The 19,305-nt window shown below is 35.1% G+C and overlaps 1 protein-coding gene across 2 annotated transcripts in view; it reads right to left on the bottom strand.

Moving 5' to 3' along the window:
* Window positions 1-5,266: 5,266 nt before the first annotated feature.
* The window catches only part of asb1 (ankyrin repeat and SOCS box containing 1), a 29,356-nt gene continuing 15,317 nt past the window's right edge, over window positions 5,267-19,305 (bottom strand). Inside the window, exons 2-5 of one of the 2 annotated variants that reach the window (XM_039756434.1) lie at window positions 16,772-16,913; window positions 11,528-11,830; window positions 7,513-7,898; window positions 5,267-5,805 (exon numbers count right to left, since the gene is read on the bottom strand). In XM_039756434.1, coding sequence (XP_039612368.1) covers window positions 5,675-5,805; window positions 7,513-7,898; window positions 11,528-11,830; window positions 16,772-16,913 — 962 coding nt within the window. In that variant the 3' untranslated portion in view covers window positions 5,267-5,674. Of the gene's footprint in view, window positions 5,806-7,512; window positions 7,899-11,527; window positions 11,831-16,771; window positions 16,919-19,305 lie in introns of both variants that reach the window. The other variant, XM_039756435.1, reaches the window with a different exon arrangement.

The following is a 19,305-nucleotide window of genomic DNA, read 5'->3' as shown; positions in this document are numbered from 1 at the left end:
GATAGATAAGACACTATATGATAGATAGATAGACAGACAGCCAGACGGACACTTTGGTCTGAGCACACACCAAAACAACTATAAAACTAAGAAACTTAAAAAGAAAGAAAACAATCACAGTGCAGCATTATGCAGGCATATTGCTGTTGTTATAAAAGAGCACTTGTAGCGTTTCTTAACACAATTCTGATGAATAATTTTTTGGCTGGAAGTCCTCAGTGTGTCAGCGAGAAGTTGTGCAGCACTGTTCATAATGGAACTCAGTTTTGTTTTCATCCTCTCCTTTGCTATGACCTCCAAATGGTCCAAAGTGCGCTCCATAATGGAGCTTGCCCTTTTAATTAGCTTATAAATTCGGTTGGCTGAAAATCACTCTGGCCATCACAGAATTGTAGAAGATGTGAAAGATGTCATTACTCACATTAAAGAAACACAGTTTTGTACAAGGAAACAGAAAGGAGGACCACCTCAAAGGCTGAAACCACTAACGGCTATGTCAAATTAGATGACTTTCAGTGATTTTTCAGTTGTAGCCTTCATTTATATACTGTAACCCCAGCCAGTCGGATGCAGTTGGTGGCGCAGTCTAATGTGACATATGCAACGTCTGAGAACCAACTTTTCTTCAATTGGCTAAAATAAAATCAAACAGGTTTTATTTTCTCTTTGGTTGGAGAGGCGGGCTCTTTGTGTTTGAGAATTGAGAACTAATGAGGGTTCAGCTGAAAGTACAATGAATAGAATGTAGCAACAAGCAATAAGGTACACAAGTGTTTTGAATTGCAAGAAAAGAAGAGAAACTTGCTGGCTGATGTCTCATATTTTACATACCGTAACAGAATGGAAAATATAAATAAAGAACAGATATAGCTGCTGAACTCCCTGTAGCTTCGTATAGAGCTGGCTCTGTCAGGCAGCACACTTTTGGCTAGCGCAAGTAAGACTGTGTTGGAAGATCGCCACTTATTCAATTAATGTGAAACGGGCTGCAATTTTCAGTCATGTAATTTGACATGGTGCAGCAAAGGGTTCAGTGACTGCAACTGGCAAATCCCCATGACCAAAAGTCATGTTATATGAGATCAGCTAAGGAGAACCGCACAATAAAACCAGAAAGCAATGTCAGAAAAACTGGATTGATAAATGTTGTTTAAATGCAAAATGATAGGCTAGCTCTCTGCTTTCTGTTCTCTATTTTAAATCTGAAGTGTGCTCCATCATATCAGTGTAGAGAGAGACCTAGGAGGGAACTTTATAATCACTGGACATACGGTTGATCAGGTCTATATTATATCTGAATAAAGCTGATATGATTGGGGGTTAAAGTACAATACAGTATATTCAACAACGTGAACACTGAAAAGTTGGAATAACCATAACTGGAATAAGAAATGAGACACCTAAACTGGGACTGATATACAGGGTTGTCCTGAATAATATGGGACATTTAGTCATCATAACTCTTACTACCCACTGCAAATCATCCTCCTCCAGCTGACACTAAATATCAGCCATCAGACACAGAAGTGACCTACCTGGCTGAGTTAAGGAACATGTTATGCAGTCTGGTCAGGTATCATTACTGTCACTGGTGCTGTCATTACAACATAACAGGCTTACATGTCAAATAATGTTAAAACAGGTTTAACATACCAGTGTGCTCATGTCCACCATTTGGTCAATGCTCTATTAACAATTTTACTCTGAAGCAAAAACTTTGTACAATGGAGCAAAAGTGACATGCTGGATGCCACATTGCCCATGGTGAGAGAAAAATTGATTAGTAAGAGAGTGATGTACCCATCTGGGGAAAAAGAAATAAATAAAAAGATCACCAAACATCAGCAATGGGCAGCCCATCTGGAAGTGTTAACACTTTGCACATTCTTCAAACTGCCATTAAGCCCCTGGCAGTCATTAAGCAACATAAAGATTTGGACATGGCCTGCTGACAGGTGGATGGCACAAGGCAAAAGCAATTCATTGCTCATATAAAAACCACATGGAATTTGGTGCACATCACATGGAAAGTGGCAACAGCTGGCAGGAAGCTGTGTGCTGTAGTGCCACGCATCACACCAAGCAGAACAGACATGGTTAAAAACAGCTGAAAACTAGCGAGTCTGTTGAAAATAAGCATCTGCTAACTTGGATAAGTGAATGTGGAAAATGGATGGTTGGATGGTAAATTTCTATATTTATGTACTTCAAGTCAATTATCCTGCCGTTGCTCCCAACGTCAAAATGCCAAATCAAACAATCAACTGGAAAGCACCCCGAATTGCTCTTCACCATAGAGGGATGCAATAAAAATGTAATTGTTGGTTTTCGCTTTCAACAATTTACCCATTCAGTGTCTGGCCTAACTGTTCTTAAGGTTGCCTTCACAGAATGATTGCTGGATTTTAGTTTGAAACCAAGTAGAATTACTCTTTCTTAATGTACTAGATTTAATTATTTATTTAATATAGCCGTTCAAGCACATTGACTAGAACTGGCATCCCATTCACTGCTGTGTCTTGCCAGGCACCAATTGCTATTGCCTTCCTGAGACCTACTCTGGATGTCAAATATTTAAGCTACTCAGATGACTGTGTAATTTACTAATATCAAGTAACACTTTGAATAAAGCCAAGAATATCAAAAATGTTGTTTATCTATAAAAATAAAATCATAATAATGTTTTTTTTTTAATTTGAGGTTTGTTTTGTGATATTTACCTGAATTTTATACAAAGGATTTCATCTTGTGAGTTTGTCTCCCACTCTCACAAAAATGGCTGAACCAAATTTCACAACATTTTGTACGTAGGTTGGCTTTGATATAACATAAAAAATGCTACACTGCTTTTCAAAAAATTTTAATGGGGAGCAGGAATGTTTGTTACTGCAGAAAAAAGGCATCACATCAAAAAAGGTGAGTCAGAGGACATTAAATTTGGAATGTTTGTTTACTGTTGATACAACTTAAAATCTAAAACTTTAAGGCCTTATGAAAGTTCCATCATGAACAGGAGTTCAATAGAGGGAACAACACAAAAATCATCTGTTGTGCCCAGATTATCAATGATTCATTTATTCAACAAGCTACCAAGGTTATGAAAGTGGGATTACACATCTACTTGTGAAACCACAGTAAACCAGCAAAGTACCATTTATGGTTCCGACTCATGATAGAGGTAAAGGAGTTGACAGATGGAACACTAGCATTTCAGCCAGCAATGACAAAAGGGTCAACATTTCAAAAACACAATCATCTGCTCTCTTACCGTAACCTATTATACAATTAGACCTGGGTAATGCTGGATACTTCAGGAAGATTTTCATAAAATGTAAAAAAGAGAGACAGGAATACAGAGAGATCCACGTGGGCACAAAAAAAAAAAAAAAAGAAAACAAACAAAAATCCTTCTGCTTCTACAATCCTTAAACTGGTTCTTTCTTTGTCAAACAATTAAGTTGGCTCAACCACTTACTCCCCACTAGAGTACACCACCATTGCACTTCCTTCTCACAGTTTCTGTCTCTCAAACTGCACCCCAGTGTACACTGAAAAAAAAATGTGAATGATTCACACTTAATATTTTCAATCTGAACCAATATAATTCTTTTTAGCTTATTGATCCCACAATTTTTAAGTTGAGGCAAATCATTTAGAGTTATTGGGTGCAATTCACTTGTTTTTTTTTACTGAAGTAAATCTATTTTTTAAGTTTTTCTTCTTTTTTGGCAGTTGGAAAGCCATCAAACTGGAAAGTTCGACTGAAAGAATATACAAACGACCCCCAAACACAGCACATGAACAACCTAAAATATTAAGTTAAATGAAATAGGATTTTTACGTTTATCCCCTCCACCATAACTTAATTTGGTACAAACAAATTTTTTTACTTTGATTGAGATCTGAAACCAAATATTTCAAGCTGCAACACTAAATGACTAATCTTAAGTTGCTTGAAAGAAAAAAATTACGTTGAATAAACAACATCAATGTTATACTTTTTTCAGTGTAATCCTTAATCCCAATTCACCTCTCTAAATGAAGCTCATAAATCTTGGAGTTGCTTCTGAGCTTAGGACCCCTGGCTGCAACCCTAAGCCCTGCTCAGTCCTTAAAGGACCAGATTGGTCAAATGTTAATAAATTAAAAAAGCAGTTATTTATAGGAAACACAGCAATTATGTTATCAAGACACAATTACAAAATACAGTATTTAAAAACCTTTGTTAAATATCTTTTAAAAACACTGAAATGCCATTTGCAATTAATGTACACTATTAAACCACAATGAAAATAATATGTTTAATAATAAATTCATTTTTTTCTTATTATTGCAAATAAGATAAAATACACATAACATATTTACATGAAAGCTTTCTATATATATTTTAAATATCTGCTGCATTGATGACTTAATTGCTATGGGCACTTTGTTTTCTGGAAGAAATTCATAAAGCTATGGGATTGAATACAAATAAACAACACCTCATAACTTTGAGAAGCTCACTAAATTAAAAAGTCCTGCACTTCAAGCTGAGGATACAACATGCTGTGACTGCCATCTGCAGGAGAAGGAAGGGAGTTGATTTGCTACCCATTTTTTTTAGGTACAAGCTACAGTTAATAATCAATGTGGCTTAAATGTGATAATTTAAAAATAATTAAAATGTTATGCTCTTTTTTTTTTGTCTTTTGGCAAGATTAAGTCTGATAACATTCAAGCCATTTTCTTCAGGACAGTAAAAAATGAAATCTAAAGGTTGAAAGTTATAAGGCATAACACCACTTGTCTTTAAACAAACAGGAAAATATTAAAATAGAAGTAGTAAAACTGTAAATAATAATGTATGGAATGTGAGCTTTTAACACTGCCTAAAAAAAACAACTTAGTATTGACTATATTTAGCATATATAAAAATTTAATCCTGTTAAAAACAGCAGCATGATAGCAAACAGAGGTTAGGAGCCAGCAAGATTCCTGTCTGGGATGCATTCTGCATAAAATTCAAAAGTTCATCTCATACTTACATGGGTTACCTTGCACAGTCCAAAGATTTCTAGAGCAGGTTGACCAGAAACAATAAACTGTTAAAATATGAATGGGTGTGCATTTTAATGGAGTGGCTTCCCTGTCGTAGTGGGTCCCTCTTTTCTATACATTACTGTAATCTTTACACGGTCACATAAATGAAACTGTCAGGTGTAAATACAGTAACAACAGAACCATTACATTTGTCAAGAAAAACAAACAATGACAGACACAAATATTAATGTATCTTGACATTTTCAAATTTTATTTTGACATCTTGCAGATTTCATAGTGTCCTTTGTAAGTGAAACACTTCACTTTGAAATTCGAGTGCAAATGAAATGAAATGAGCAAGTGTAGAGATAACAGCACTTCATGTTAGAAAAATACCTTCTTTGAAAAACTATTTCTGATCAGTCTGCAGTGCAAATCCACAAAATATGTTCTAAGGAGGCCATCTGAAGAACACAGTAACTTTGGGAAAATCCTTGAAATTCATTATCATTCATAACTAAAGTCTTATAACCTCATAGCTCATGTACATGTTTAGGCAAAAGAGGCCAGTGAAATGCACTTCTACCAAAAACAAACCGTAGCACACAATAATAAAAAAAAAAAAACTACAAGAAAAAACAAATCATGCCATTCAGAGTTCATTTAGCAGAAAGATCTTAATAGCATCTGGCAGTGGAAGAAGAGGAATATCCTTCAGCTGATGTTTGCCCAGAGCTCTTCGAATAACAGATCTGCACAAAGAGGTCAATCTCCTAGGATAAACTAGAGAAGACATAAAAACAACCAAAAACAAAATAAAAATAAAATTAGTATTAAAACAGCATTTCCATGTGTTTTTTTTTTCATTCTACTAATACTAAAATGTATTTTGCATCTATTAAACAGTTAATGAAAATACAAAACACTCCAGTAGCAAATAATGAAAACATCTGGGGTCAAATGAGCCTTGGGCACCTGGACATGGTGGGTGTGGCCAGGTACAAATTCTCCTTGGGGTTCTGGGTAATGGTATGGGCAAGTGAGAAGCATGAGATTTAGCAATTATAAATTAGGTTCTTTTAATTCTTTCTTTACTTATTATCGGTGCAGTATTTCCTTTGCTGATGCTGTCTACAACCATATCCAACTTGAGTAATAATTTGAATTAAAAATATGACACTGCAACAACAACAATGGAAAAAGCAGATATGCAATATGGCAACTCTATATCACTAAAATGTATATCCAAAATATTATTGAAATTTGTGTGGTATGGTAGCAAAGTGATGGAAAGTAAGGAATTAATTTACTTTTGTTTCTGTACTTAAGTACAATTTGTAGGTAATTGTACTTTTAAAAGTATTTTTATCTAAATACTTTTACTCTTTGAAAATTATATTAATTTAGTAACAATTGTACTTCACTACATTTTCAAATTACATGTCTGTTTTTCTTATGAAGAGTGCTGCCACTACCACAACACCAATAACTTTCTGCTGAGCATTGCCTTGCGCAGCCATCTTCATTTGCAGCAGACACACAAAGTCACTGTAAACAAGACTGAAGATGGGATCTGGGCCACCATAGCCAATACACTGTACCATTACACCATGGCATACTGAGATGCATCCACTTACTGAGCCAGTGAAAATGAGAAAACTGTATGGCTATTATAACATACTTTGCAATTTCAGATCATGACCTACAGTACAACCCCCAAAATTTTACATGTAGTTTTACTTTCATTGGCCACTATGAACTCTGGATTTTATACATAGTCAATGAGTTGCACTTTGTAGTGTCCTGCCTTGAAAATGTAATAAAGTAGGACTCTTACTAAATGAATAACTTTGTGAACAGTATAAGAATTTAGATTTAAAAATTTCCAAGTAAACGTAATTCATTACTTTTCACCACTTGATTATTAGCAATGTAATAAACTGCAAACTGAAAGCTGAAGTAAAGCATTTAATTTATGATGATAGTCCAATATCATTTGAAACTAAAGGCTGAAGTTTTTGTGGCCCTCATGAACTCAAGAAACTAAAGTAATGTCAGTCAGTAATATGTTTGGTATAAAACAGTGTTAGAAAGCTGAGATTGGATGAATTTCTCTTCCCAATTTTCCTAAAACTTCATACTACCTTCATTTTATAGCATCTGCCACTAATTGCGGTGTGCCAAATGTATTTAAATACAAAGCTGGATATCAATAAAACTGTAAGTAATGTTCATAATGGCAATATGTTTAAGAAACAGAGGGTGCATTATTCATTATTTTCTAAATTAAATATTTCTGATTTTTCATAGTTCAGTACCATTGGAAGCATATACAGCCGTTCAAAAAAAAACCAAAACAGTAGCTAGCCAAACATTTATGATTATTATTCAACCAAAATCAAATGTTTGCTAAACAATCTAATCTGAAAAAAAAAATCAAAATATATTTCAACCTAATATTTGACTGCTATATTTAATTTTGTTGCTTACTTTTGGCTTGTTGAAATACTTCAAGTGATCTTGCATTCACTTTAAATCTTTCCATTGTTTCTGGCTCTAAATTCTCCCACTGTACCAAGTTGAGGTTTGCACCAAAATCAACAAGAAGCTTCACAAAAGCAGGTTCACAGCCATGTCGTAAAACGGCATCAAGGATGCAAGTTGGTGAACCTCTGCCAAACTTCACATTGCATGCTGGTCCCCAGTAGTTATAATCAGGATTAGTTCCAGCTTGAAGAAGCAGGTGAAAACAATGAAGGTGGTTGTAAGCAGCACTGATATACAGTGGACATACAACGAGGGAAGTCAACTGCCGTGCACTAAACAGACCAGGACGGTTAGCCAATTGATTATCAACATCTACATCAGCTTTATAGCTGCAAAATCAACAGATAGGGAGAGAAAGAGAAAGAGTTTGTGAGACACACTGTTAATAAAACACTTTGAAGTCAGATTCAGAGGCTGTGCACGATATGCGTATCCCCTACATTTACTAGTGGTTGATATTAGGGAACATATGTAAAAACTGAAATCGTATTTTTTCCTCGGTATTTACTGCAGTCAGTTACTTCAAAACTCTGCAGAGGTGGTTGCTCTCTAATCCAGTTAAACTGATGAATCAGAGCACGTAATAAACAGCCCATACTTTTAATAGCCATCTGAATAACTCTTGGTGTGATGTGCATTTTATAGAAATGCTTATGTAAAAAGAGGTAGATCTTCAATAGAAAGATTAGTTAGTGTTCGGCATGTTTGCTTGCACATCTGTCTAAAAAGCAAAGCAGCTTCAAATATTCAAAGAACTGGAAACTAAATGACAAACAGACAGAGATTTTTTTTTCTTTAATGTGTACTACACATTAGATGCCCTACCTAATTCACTTACTGTTAAATTATTTAAACCTACCTTTCTCCAAATTAGGTATTAAGACCTACAGTATTCCTATAAATCCTTATTAATTTCATGTTTTAGGCGTGAAAAATTTCTCAGTACAGTAACTTCTGCTGTCATCACACTGTGCGCTCAGTTCCTTGTTATAGCTGGCATGTTGCTGCACTGTTTTTAATCACCAGATACATCAGTTCTATGATAGACAAGATCAGACCAGTTATGCATCATGTGACTGTTACACCCCCCGGCTACTTAAACCTCTTGCTTTATCCATTAATAACCTCCCCAAAAGTTCACTTTAAATGTAAAATAAAGTATTCCCGCACAGAATGAACAATCTCGTGCATCCAGTTAACAAAGACCATTTTTAAATTCTGTTTCTGTAAATTACATTTTATTTGCCAAATATGTTGCCAGTATTAGTTAGTGATTTCTGTCATATGAGATGGTCTGCTTTTTTTTTTGTTGTCATTGTCAGACTATATATGACAGAATGGAATTCAAAACTAAAAAAAAAACAATTCACATATGAAACCTTACACGCCAACCAACCTCCCACAATCCTCCAACAAACTGATTCTAGGAGAATTCACTCTTTATTAAATGGCTTTAAAATGGATGGATGTATCAAGCAGTGACTGAATGATGTACATAAGGCAGAGTGTTATTTTCCTGTGTTGTGATTTGGAGGTGCTTCTTGTAAGAAACGTTGATATATAATATTAATAGATGCAATTCTAAAAATTATTAATTAATATTGCTGATGGGTAATTGTTTTATTGTAATATAACTGGATTAGTTTCACCAAAAGAGTTTACTACATAAGAAAAAAGTAAATACGCTTGGTTTACTTTTTATGTTATTGCTAAATATCCCATTTTTTGTTCCAGCCTTGTGTTATTATATGAAATACTCAAAACTGTAACTGATATGAGTTAAATGTGAATGTTATTTTTTTAATGGAAATTACAAATCACATTAGGCTGCCTAAATATTTAACCATTGTTCTAATCTTTACTTAGCATATATAAGGCAAGGATTGAGGCAATTCAACTGTTCTACATAAACCAATGAGCAGACAACTCTTAAAATTCTATTAAATTATATAAACATAGTCCATTCAAACCAAAATAATAGGTTTATAGGGTTATTATTTATATATATTGAGTTGAGTGAAATTCTTACTTACTTGTGCTCATAAGCAAGTAACACATCACAAATTTACCTCAAAGCTCTTTTCTACCTTTATATCACTATGCATCATTTTTATAGCTAGAAAGAGAAATTAACAACTACTGACGCAGAGAAATAATTTTGGGAAACTAAAAGTAATTTATATTAAAAAGATATAAAAGATTAAATCATAGACTGCACATACTAAAATAAATAAATAAGCATTCCTCCAACATACTATTGGTATCACGAAAAAGTACACACATACCGAAGAAACAGTAAAATAAGAATGAACACAGAATAATTATGCATTGAGCATTGGCTACACAGTAACATTCTATGATTGGATAAGCAAGAAAGTGAATTGTATTTAGTCAAATACTGTCATTCCAGACATTCATTTTATAAATTCACTTAGTATATTACACTTTTTTGCTGAAAGGCAGGAAACAGCCTAGAAAAAAAAATCATTACTAAATAAAAATTATACAAAGCAAAGTATTACTTGAACATTTGCAACAGTACAGACACAAAAGAAACAAGGAATGTGAATACTCATTACATGCTTTACATCAGGTAAGTTCACGTTTAGATAGATAAGTTTAATGACTTTTTTCACACTTTCAATTAATTGAGCATACATCCCTGAAAACTGAGGTTTATATTTTCTTCAATACAGTATTATGTAACTATTAGATACAAACTATTTTTTGTATTATGTTGTTAAAGATGGAAGGTATTGTGGCATTGTGGTAAGTGTTGCCGGTTTCTCCTCGCATACAAAAGATAAGACATGTTAGAGTCACTTGAAACTATAAACTGGCCAACAATGAGTGAATGTTGTTGTGTACAAGTGTGGTCTGTAACAGACTACTAACCCAACTAAGCGGTGCTTTCTTTGTACCAAATGCTGCAGGAATGTATTCTGACTCCTGTATGTATAGTTTTTGTTTTCATTTGAATGCAATTTTTCTTATTTATTTTACCATTTTTACTACTTTATCACCAAGATGGAACAATCAACATTAAGGTTTCTAAAGGACAATACATTTTTATGGGGAGAAAAGCTTCAAGTACTGCGATATTATTTGGTAACCCATAAAACTGCAATTCATATGGTCATATCTTGTTTAATAATAATTCTTTTATTCTCCACAATACTAAAATAAATCTTATGTCACTTACACTCACGTAATAAAATATTGAAATTTTAGTTATACCTGTCTTTCAGCTTTTTCTGCCTAGCACTGTTACTTTTCATCTGCAAATACAAGTAGTGAAACAAACGGCAATTATAGGGTTTCAATATGACACTTATACAAAATGTTCTATTTGAGAGTACATGCAATTAAAATTATAGTATTGTTTAATTGATTAAAAAGAAGGTCTAGTTAACGAAAGATAGCAAAAGCAGTAATATTATACTGTATATCTTATATAAAATCATGCCACTTACAAAGAATGGTCAGTAAAGGTAAATCAGTAATGCAGTCTTACAGGTAGTGTAGGTGTATACAAAACAAAGATTTTGCCACAAATCAAAAATTCCTTGTGAGTCTGCATGGTACTGATAATGATTATGTTGCTTGCTTTTTCGCAGGGGACAAAACAGTATATTTATTTGTTGTAGACTTTTTTCCCAAGTCTATCTTAATTTTAACTACTATTGGCTGTGCTCCAGTTCACAGGCCAAATATTACATGATATGTGAAAACAGAAGCTAACTTTTTCTTTAAAAGCTGTTTGACAATTCATGCAGTGTGATTCTTTATGGCATTATCTCTAGCCAACATGGCTCGATTGAAGATGATTGCTGACCTACAGGCACAAATACAAAATATATAATGGTAAGGTATATCAAGGTATTACAACAAAGATCTCCACAGTAATTAATAATATGATATACAGTACATTCTGTCAAACAGCCAATGCAGTGCTCACCGAATCAGCTCCTGAAGGATGTCAAACCTCCCAACACGTGCTGCATGGTACAATGGTGTGCTTCGATGATGCCTGCTCCCATTTGGGTTAGCTCCTGCCTCTAGCAGGATCCGAACACAGTTCAAGTGCCCATTAACTACTGCCACATAAAGTGGAGTCTGGCCTTTAACATCCACCAAATCAAGCTCAGCTCCTTCCTCAATCAGGAACTTAACACAGTGATCATGACCAGCTGTAGCAGCAATGCGCAGTGGAGTGCAAGGTAACCAGCCGCAACACCATACTGACTTTTCATTGATTCTTCTGGAAATTAGAGAAAAGAAAATTAATTACACAGAGAAATGACATAATAAGTTAAGCAACAACATTTCATAATCATTAATTACAGCTAAAGTGGCACAGTGGCGCAGTGGGTAGCGCTGCTACCTCACAATTAGGAGACCCGGGTTCGCTTCACAGGTCCTCCCTGCATGGAGTTTGCATGTTCTCCCTGTGTCTGCGTGGGTTTCCTCCGGGTGCTCTGGTTTCCTCCAACAGTCCAAAGACATGCAGGTTAGGTGCATTGGTGATCCTAAATTGTCCCTAGTGTGTGCTTGGTGTGTGTGTGCGCCCTGCCTGGGGTTTGTTTCCTGCCTTGCGTCCTGTGTTGGCTCCAGCAGACCCCTGTGACCCTGTGGCAGTTAGGATATAGCGGGTTGGATAATGGATGGATGGATAATTACAGCTATTTATTACTTTCAAGCGTATAAAATACACTTGTTGGCCACCATAATATTAACAACATTTTAAATTTTTCTTACACATATAGAGACTGAACATAATATGGAGATTAATAGAACCAGTAGAAAAAGAGATGTTTCAAAACTGAAATGGGGTGTAGTTTTGGTAGACTAAGGTGAAAAACACAACACAGATAACTATGAAGAAGATAAAGATGTTTGAGAGAACTACTTTGACAACATAATACTTGCAAAAGATCAATAAAAGTGATCAGTATACTTATTAGTGTAATGATCTTAGAAGGACACAACAGCCCATGGGTCAAATGACTAGACAAGAATACCAGGAGATGAATTAACAAAGCAGGAAGGCAAAATTAATCACTGGAGAGCATTGTTCTCACCTTTATCCCATTTTATTTACTATTTTATTTACTATTCGCCTGACTTTCTTTTCTTCTTTGTTATAAGCAAAGGGGCTATGTTGCCACAAAGTGATCTCCCTGCAAGTTACATCACCCTGGAGGGTATTTAAGATGGTGTCCAAGATTGTTAAAAAAAAAAAAAAAGAAGTCTTCTTTCAGTTACCTAAAGTAAATATCTTCGCAGCAAGTCTGGACTGTTCATGTATCTTGACCTTGAATCACCGAACATCTTTAACTGAGTTTGTTCCTTTGTCACCTCCAATAATTTAATGACATCATAGTAAAGACTCTGCTTTATTAAGAGTACCAGTTCATTATCTTTTGAGAGCAGATGCACGTTGCTCTGTGTTAATATTGGTTGACTTAAGCCTTGACCATACCATTTTAATTGATAGGTTGAGACACTAGACTGGTGTTTCTTGTTTTGTAGAGTTTCAGCTCATTGTATCATTTGAGTCAGTCCCTTTTGTTTTTAATCACACCTTAAATGTACATGTATAGACCCCTCTTTTGTATTCCTGAGGTTTAAATTTCACATTTTATATCTATTTTTTAACTTACAGTCTGTGATTTGACTTTATGATTATTCTGGTTTTAACTTTTGCCTGGATTATTACTGAATTTTGCATGCATGATGTTTTTAATTTACACCAGTCCCATTTTGTTCTCTGTGGATGCCAAAAGCTTGTGGTCTTGGTACCAAGATAAAACACACTGTTGCTAGAGGTGTAGTTTCCAGAGGTTGTACTACATAACATCATGTGACGATTTGCAAGTTGGTGCCATTGCGCTATGTGTCGTCTAAAATTGTTGGTTCTTTAGTTATTTTTGAGATTCTGACTTCTGGCAATTCCCTTTTTTGACTTTGGATGTTGATTAGCATTTTGGTTTTCGCAACAGATTTACAGTTTTTCTGGTTAGACTCAGGATCATCAGACCATAGAACCTTCTAACAGCAAAGTGCCTCACAGGACCTGTGGCGAATTCTAACCTAGATGTCATGGGCATTTTTTTTTTCTTTTAAATAGTTGCTTTCTCTTTACCGATCTTACAGAAAGCTACAACTGGTGAAGCACCCAGGCAAAAGTTGTTGTATGCACTGCCTCTCCAATCCCAGCCACTGACACTTGTAACTCCTTAATCATCATCATCATACTGTAGGTCTCTTGGTGGCATTCTACACTAGTCTTCTTTTTACATGATCATTCAGTTTTTGTGGATGGCCTAATCTAGGCAGTTTTATAGATGTGCCATATTCTTTTCATTTCTTAATGATTGATTTAACTGGACTGCAAGGGATATTCAATGACTTGGACAACTTCTTGTTCCCTTTTCATGGAGTTGTTTTGAGTGTTCTTTCGTTTTCATTGTATATATGTTTGGCCATGATAGCAACTCACTCAATTTTGACCTTCCAGATACAGGTCCATTTTTATACTTTCATAAGCCCCTTGACTACAGACAGGCAATTTCCATGTAACTAATTATATGACTTCTAAAACACATTGGCTGCACCTGTGATGATTTAGGTATGTCATATTAAAATGGGTGAATACTTATTTTGTGTTTCATATTTGTAATTAATTAACTCCACTTTGAGATTGGTTTTCAAATGACATTAAAAAACCATTGATCAGTGTCAAAATCCAAATTAAATCCAGCATGATTCAATGTTGTATAACAATAAAATGTGAAAACTTCCAAGGGGTACTATAGGTACTGTATGCTCTAGTTAGAAGATGTAGCTTGTTTACTTTATACTGTACATCTTTTTATAAACTCCTGAAATGCCTTTACAAGTGGTTTTTAAAGAGCTCTTAATAAACAAGTAAACAACATCCTAATATCACTTTAGGTCAACTGAAAGGTGTTTGATTTAAATAGTTAGGTTTAAGTCCTGCATAGTTGAAGTTATTTTGCAGACAGTGTTTGTTTTAAATTATATACTTCTATTTGTAAGCATACAGGGTGGTGCCAACTTACTAATGGAGTATAGTGAAAACACAAAGTATCAAGCAATACCACACAAACAAGATCATGAGATATATTGTGGTAAGCTTCCCAAAGTGCTCACAACATTAATAGTGGCAAGAAAGATATCCAAATAACTGTGAGCTTATTTTACCATGAAACACAAAGTCAGGGTTATAAAAATAAAGACCTCAAAATACAAAGCAAATAAAGCACAAGCAAAAACAACTGTATTGCCTCTCTGAGCTTGTGGATGCTTAACCTGTTTGCCTGGTTTGCCTAATTGCTTGGAAGCACTCTCTTCTTACATACCACATCCCCATCACTTTTCTTCTCAAAATATTGACTTGTCTTCCCACACCTTCATTCCACTTCGTCTCCTGACTGTAGATCCAACCTGTTATCTGCTCTAAAACAGCTTAAAATGCCCACAAGCATTACTTCCAGAAACAGGATTGACACTGCAATGTCAAGAACTACAGGGATACCAAGCTAGAGATCCCTAACAGTCACAAGTCTTCCTGTACTTCTGACCTCTCAGTAGTCCTTAAACTGATAAATCTCTAAGGCAGCCTCATTTGTTTCCCCCTCATATTCTAAAAGGCACAGTATGCACACAATAATTCCCATTCAGGCCCAAGTGCCTTTCAGCAGCTCTGAAGTATTCGAGTCTTCTTCAAGCCCTCAAGACTGTGGTCTTTCTCACTAAATAGATGGTGTGGCAGCTTTAGTACAAGCCAGGCTACCTCTATCTAAGGTCTATGTAAATTTTTGGAAAGTTCCATCCATTGTGACACACTTTCTCTCTGCAGTGCTCCAGCCTGTTTCATTTGCAGGGTGTTGTGCATGACTGGGTCTATTGTTCTTTAACAATCTCATTTTTTCCCTACAATATCATACAGAAGTGCTCTTTCCATACTATCTTTTCCAGTTTATGTCTCTCGTACACTTGAAGACTTTGGCCTGCACTGTATTACACAGGTGGTTTCCTTGTCTACTACTAGTTGCAACTGAAAGATGCACCAAAAATTTCCCCTGCCAGCCAAACCACCAGTATATTTCTACATTAAATAACATGTATGGAGGAATGGAAATTGCAAAATAAATAATGCTATAATCTAGCCCAAGTATTATTCTGTGTGGCTTTAGGAAATACAAGACCTATAAGGTTATTTTGGTTTGGCTAATATGAACAATTTGCTAAACACATAAGATATCTTGAAACTAAGTTGCACAACCACTGATGGTTGTATTATTATTATTATTTACAGTTGAATAAGGCCTTTATTAAAGACAACTTACAATATCCAAGAGAAACAAATGTTTAGATTTCTTTTTTGTTTTCTTTTTTCCAGTTAGAGCTCATGCCAGTGAAGTGACTTGCTCATCCTCACACAGTTTCAATAGGTTATTTGAATCCCCAACCTCATGTTTTGAAGACTAAAGCTTTAACTACTACACCACACTGCCTGCCTGCCTGCCTAAAGAAAGGTGTTGGCTTATTTAAAATTATTATTCTTGAAATTTTATATTAGTTAGTTGTCTCCTAAAGGTAACATAATTTAAGGTCCTATTGCTGTTTTTAAATACTGTATTTATTTATATACTTATTCACTTTAAAAAGAACTGGCATGAGAGTTATATTAAATATTTTAAGTGTTTCAGTAATTCAACTAGAAAGATCAACCGTTCAATAACATAATGATTTGAATATTGTTCTGTTCAAGCTTTTTTTCTTTATGAAAGTATTTTTATTGTGTTTTTGGAACTGGGTTTAGCTTTCTGTTCCTGTAGTGATAATTTTTAACTATAGCATGTCAAATGGAAAAGTCAAAAAATCATCCTGGAGTTTATTTTCTTACAATATGTACAACAATGCAAAGATTTTGCCGACATCATGCAACCTTATTATCTGCTCTGTAATAGTTTAAACAATGAGAGGCACCACTACACACGAAGATTGTCTGAATGATGTTTTTATAAAACAAGAAACCTTGTGAACAAACTATGCAAACAATAAACTATATTTAGATTAACTATACATTATTCTGACATGATCTACCATGTATTCATTTAAATAAAACATCTTCGAATTTCCCTTTTCCCCCTCTACAATGGTAGTATCTCACTGTTTAAAGCTGTCTTGCTTGAGCAGGATCTTGATAGTGTCCAAGTCCCCAACGTAAGCTGCATCATGCAATCGCTTGTCTTCACACTGTTCCAGTGGCTTGTCACAGAACTGTGTTTGCAGCCATTCCTTTAAATTGCGACCTGTGCTGGAAAATAATATGTTTTTGTTAATTTTATTACTTACACAGTACTGTCAATGCTGTAAGATGTAATACACCTAGCAACATTTATTCTGTAGTCTGCTAGCCTATTAATTCGTAAAGAATGGGATATTTTTGATTACTCCAACTGAATTTACAGCATACAAAAATACAATCAGTCATAATGGGTGAATCAGATTATTTCAGATGGAGGTGCAATATACACAAGCAGAGGATCAGCATTTACTGCAAAAAGTTTTAACAAGTTATAGATCAACATTGCATGGAAGAAATCGTATTGATTTTATTTTTTTAATTAAAGAGTTCAAGTGGTCTTTTCAGATATTAAACAAAAGTGCATGGACTATCTATATTATCATCATCTTGGTATTTTTTTGTTACACCACTATTGTAAAACTATGAAAATACCTGAATTCCATAACAATATCAGTTGAATGGAAGCTCATACAAATAAAACATCAATACAAATATACAACATAAGGACAACAGCAACAGTAATCATCATTCCCCAAGCAGCCAAAAACAACATAATTAACAACACACTTAAACATATTCATCAATAATAGATGATTCTTGACATCACAATCCATGCATCTCACAGCTTGGGGTAAAGTACTATTTAAATTCTTGAATGACCCAAATCATTTACCAGAAGTAGGAAGCATGAACAAAGGGTGGTCTAAGATGCTGCAAGCTGAATAAGAACTAAATGGGTTTATATTGCAGTCTGCAAATTAGGGTGAATTCACAATCAGTAGGTGACCACCCAAGATTTTAGATGCAGAACACAATAATTGTCATGGATGAGATCAGAACACTTCTTCTATAATAGACCTATAGAAAATGGCCATTGTTTTCTGTGGCAGTTAAAACTTTCTGAAATATCTATGGTTACCCTTCTTTATTATAATGGAGTGTCAAAGTTCAATTTGATATTTCTGGACAAGGTGTTTTTCCCTGGCACATGACGTTCTTCTGCTACTTGGCCACTGATGTAAGATCCATAAGGTTTCAGGAAAGGGAAGCATAACTGAACAAGTGGTATGAAAAAATACTTCTGAATACCTCATATAAATCAATCTGTAGTTTCTGTTAAATAAAATGCAGTTTTGCATTTTAACACATTATTTATCATAATATTGAAGAGTGGCAACATGTTGCATATTGGTCATATATACAAGTAATAACTTGACAATATTACTACCACTACTACTACTACTATTGCTACTAAAGTGTGAGTGATGTTTTAACTTGCTGAAACTTCTAGCAACTGTAATCCTGTTAATCTGATAAATAAAAAATATATAAAATATAACAATAATGTAAATTTCATTCACCCCCTCATCGGGAAAAATACTATTTACGTAAATTTCATTCACCTCCTCATCGGCAAAAATACTATTTACCTTTTAGTTAAAAATGAGATATTTGGCAAGATGGTACATCTAACGCAGTTAAGTATTTGCTAAGGAAGGACATTTCGATCTATACTAATAAAAGGCAAAGCCCTCACTCCCTCACTCACTCACTCACTCACTCTCCACTAATTCTCCAACTTCCCGTGTAGGTAGAAGGCTGAAATTTGGCAGGCTCATTCCTTACAGCTTACTTACAAAAGTTGGGGAGGTTTCATTTCGAAATTCTACGCCTAATGGTCATAACTGGAAGGTATTTTTCTCCATTAACTGTAATGGAGTTGAGCTGGAAAGACGTGGGGGGCGGAGTTTCGTGTGACATCATCACGTCTCCCACGTAATCACGTGAACTGACTGTCAACGCAGTACGTAGAAAACCAGGAAGACCTCCAAAAAGCGCTTAAGAAAACATGCATTATATAATTGAGAAGGCAGCGAAACAATAAGAAGCGAGCGAGTGAAATATACTACCATATTCATGAGTGCTGCTACCTCGGAAAGAAAGCAAGGTGTAAACCTAAACTTTAAATTAAGTTCATAGACAGGCTACCGCTGGCGTTTCACATGCCCACAGGTAATGCGGGATACAAGTTTAATGAGAGGACGCAGGATATAAACGAGAGTTTTGATCACTTTGTAACTAAGTTAAAATTGTAGGTGAAGGGGTGTGCTTATGCAAATTCTGAGAGACTGTGTTTGTGGGGATTGACAGTTAAAGGCGGGTGGGGGAGTCACGCCATCATCTCCCCTCCCATTTACCTCATTTCGCTCTGAGCTGAGCTCCGAGTCTAACGCCGTCTTCGAAGCAACTTCGTCAGACTGCCACCAAATACTCACAGAAAAATCCACAAGTTAATACACACGCTGTCTCTAGAGTTTCTCCACACTGAATCCTCCAGGCACTACTTACAAAAGGTTACATTGACAATCGTGTTACGTTATTTTTAAAATCTTTCC

Source organism: Polypterus senegalus, chromosome 6 (genome assembly GCF_016835505.1).
Source record: "Polypterus senegalus isolate Bchr_013 chromosome 6, ASM1683550v1, whole genome shotgun sequence".
Taxonomy (NCBI): Eukaryota; Metazoa; Chordata; class Cladistia; order Polypteriformes; family Polypteridae; genus Polypterus; species Polypterus senegalus.
The sequence above is the reverse complement of the archived record's forward strand: the minus strand, read 5'-3'. Positions and strand labels throughout refer to the sequence as shown.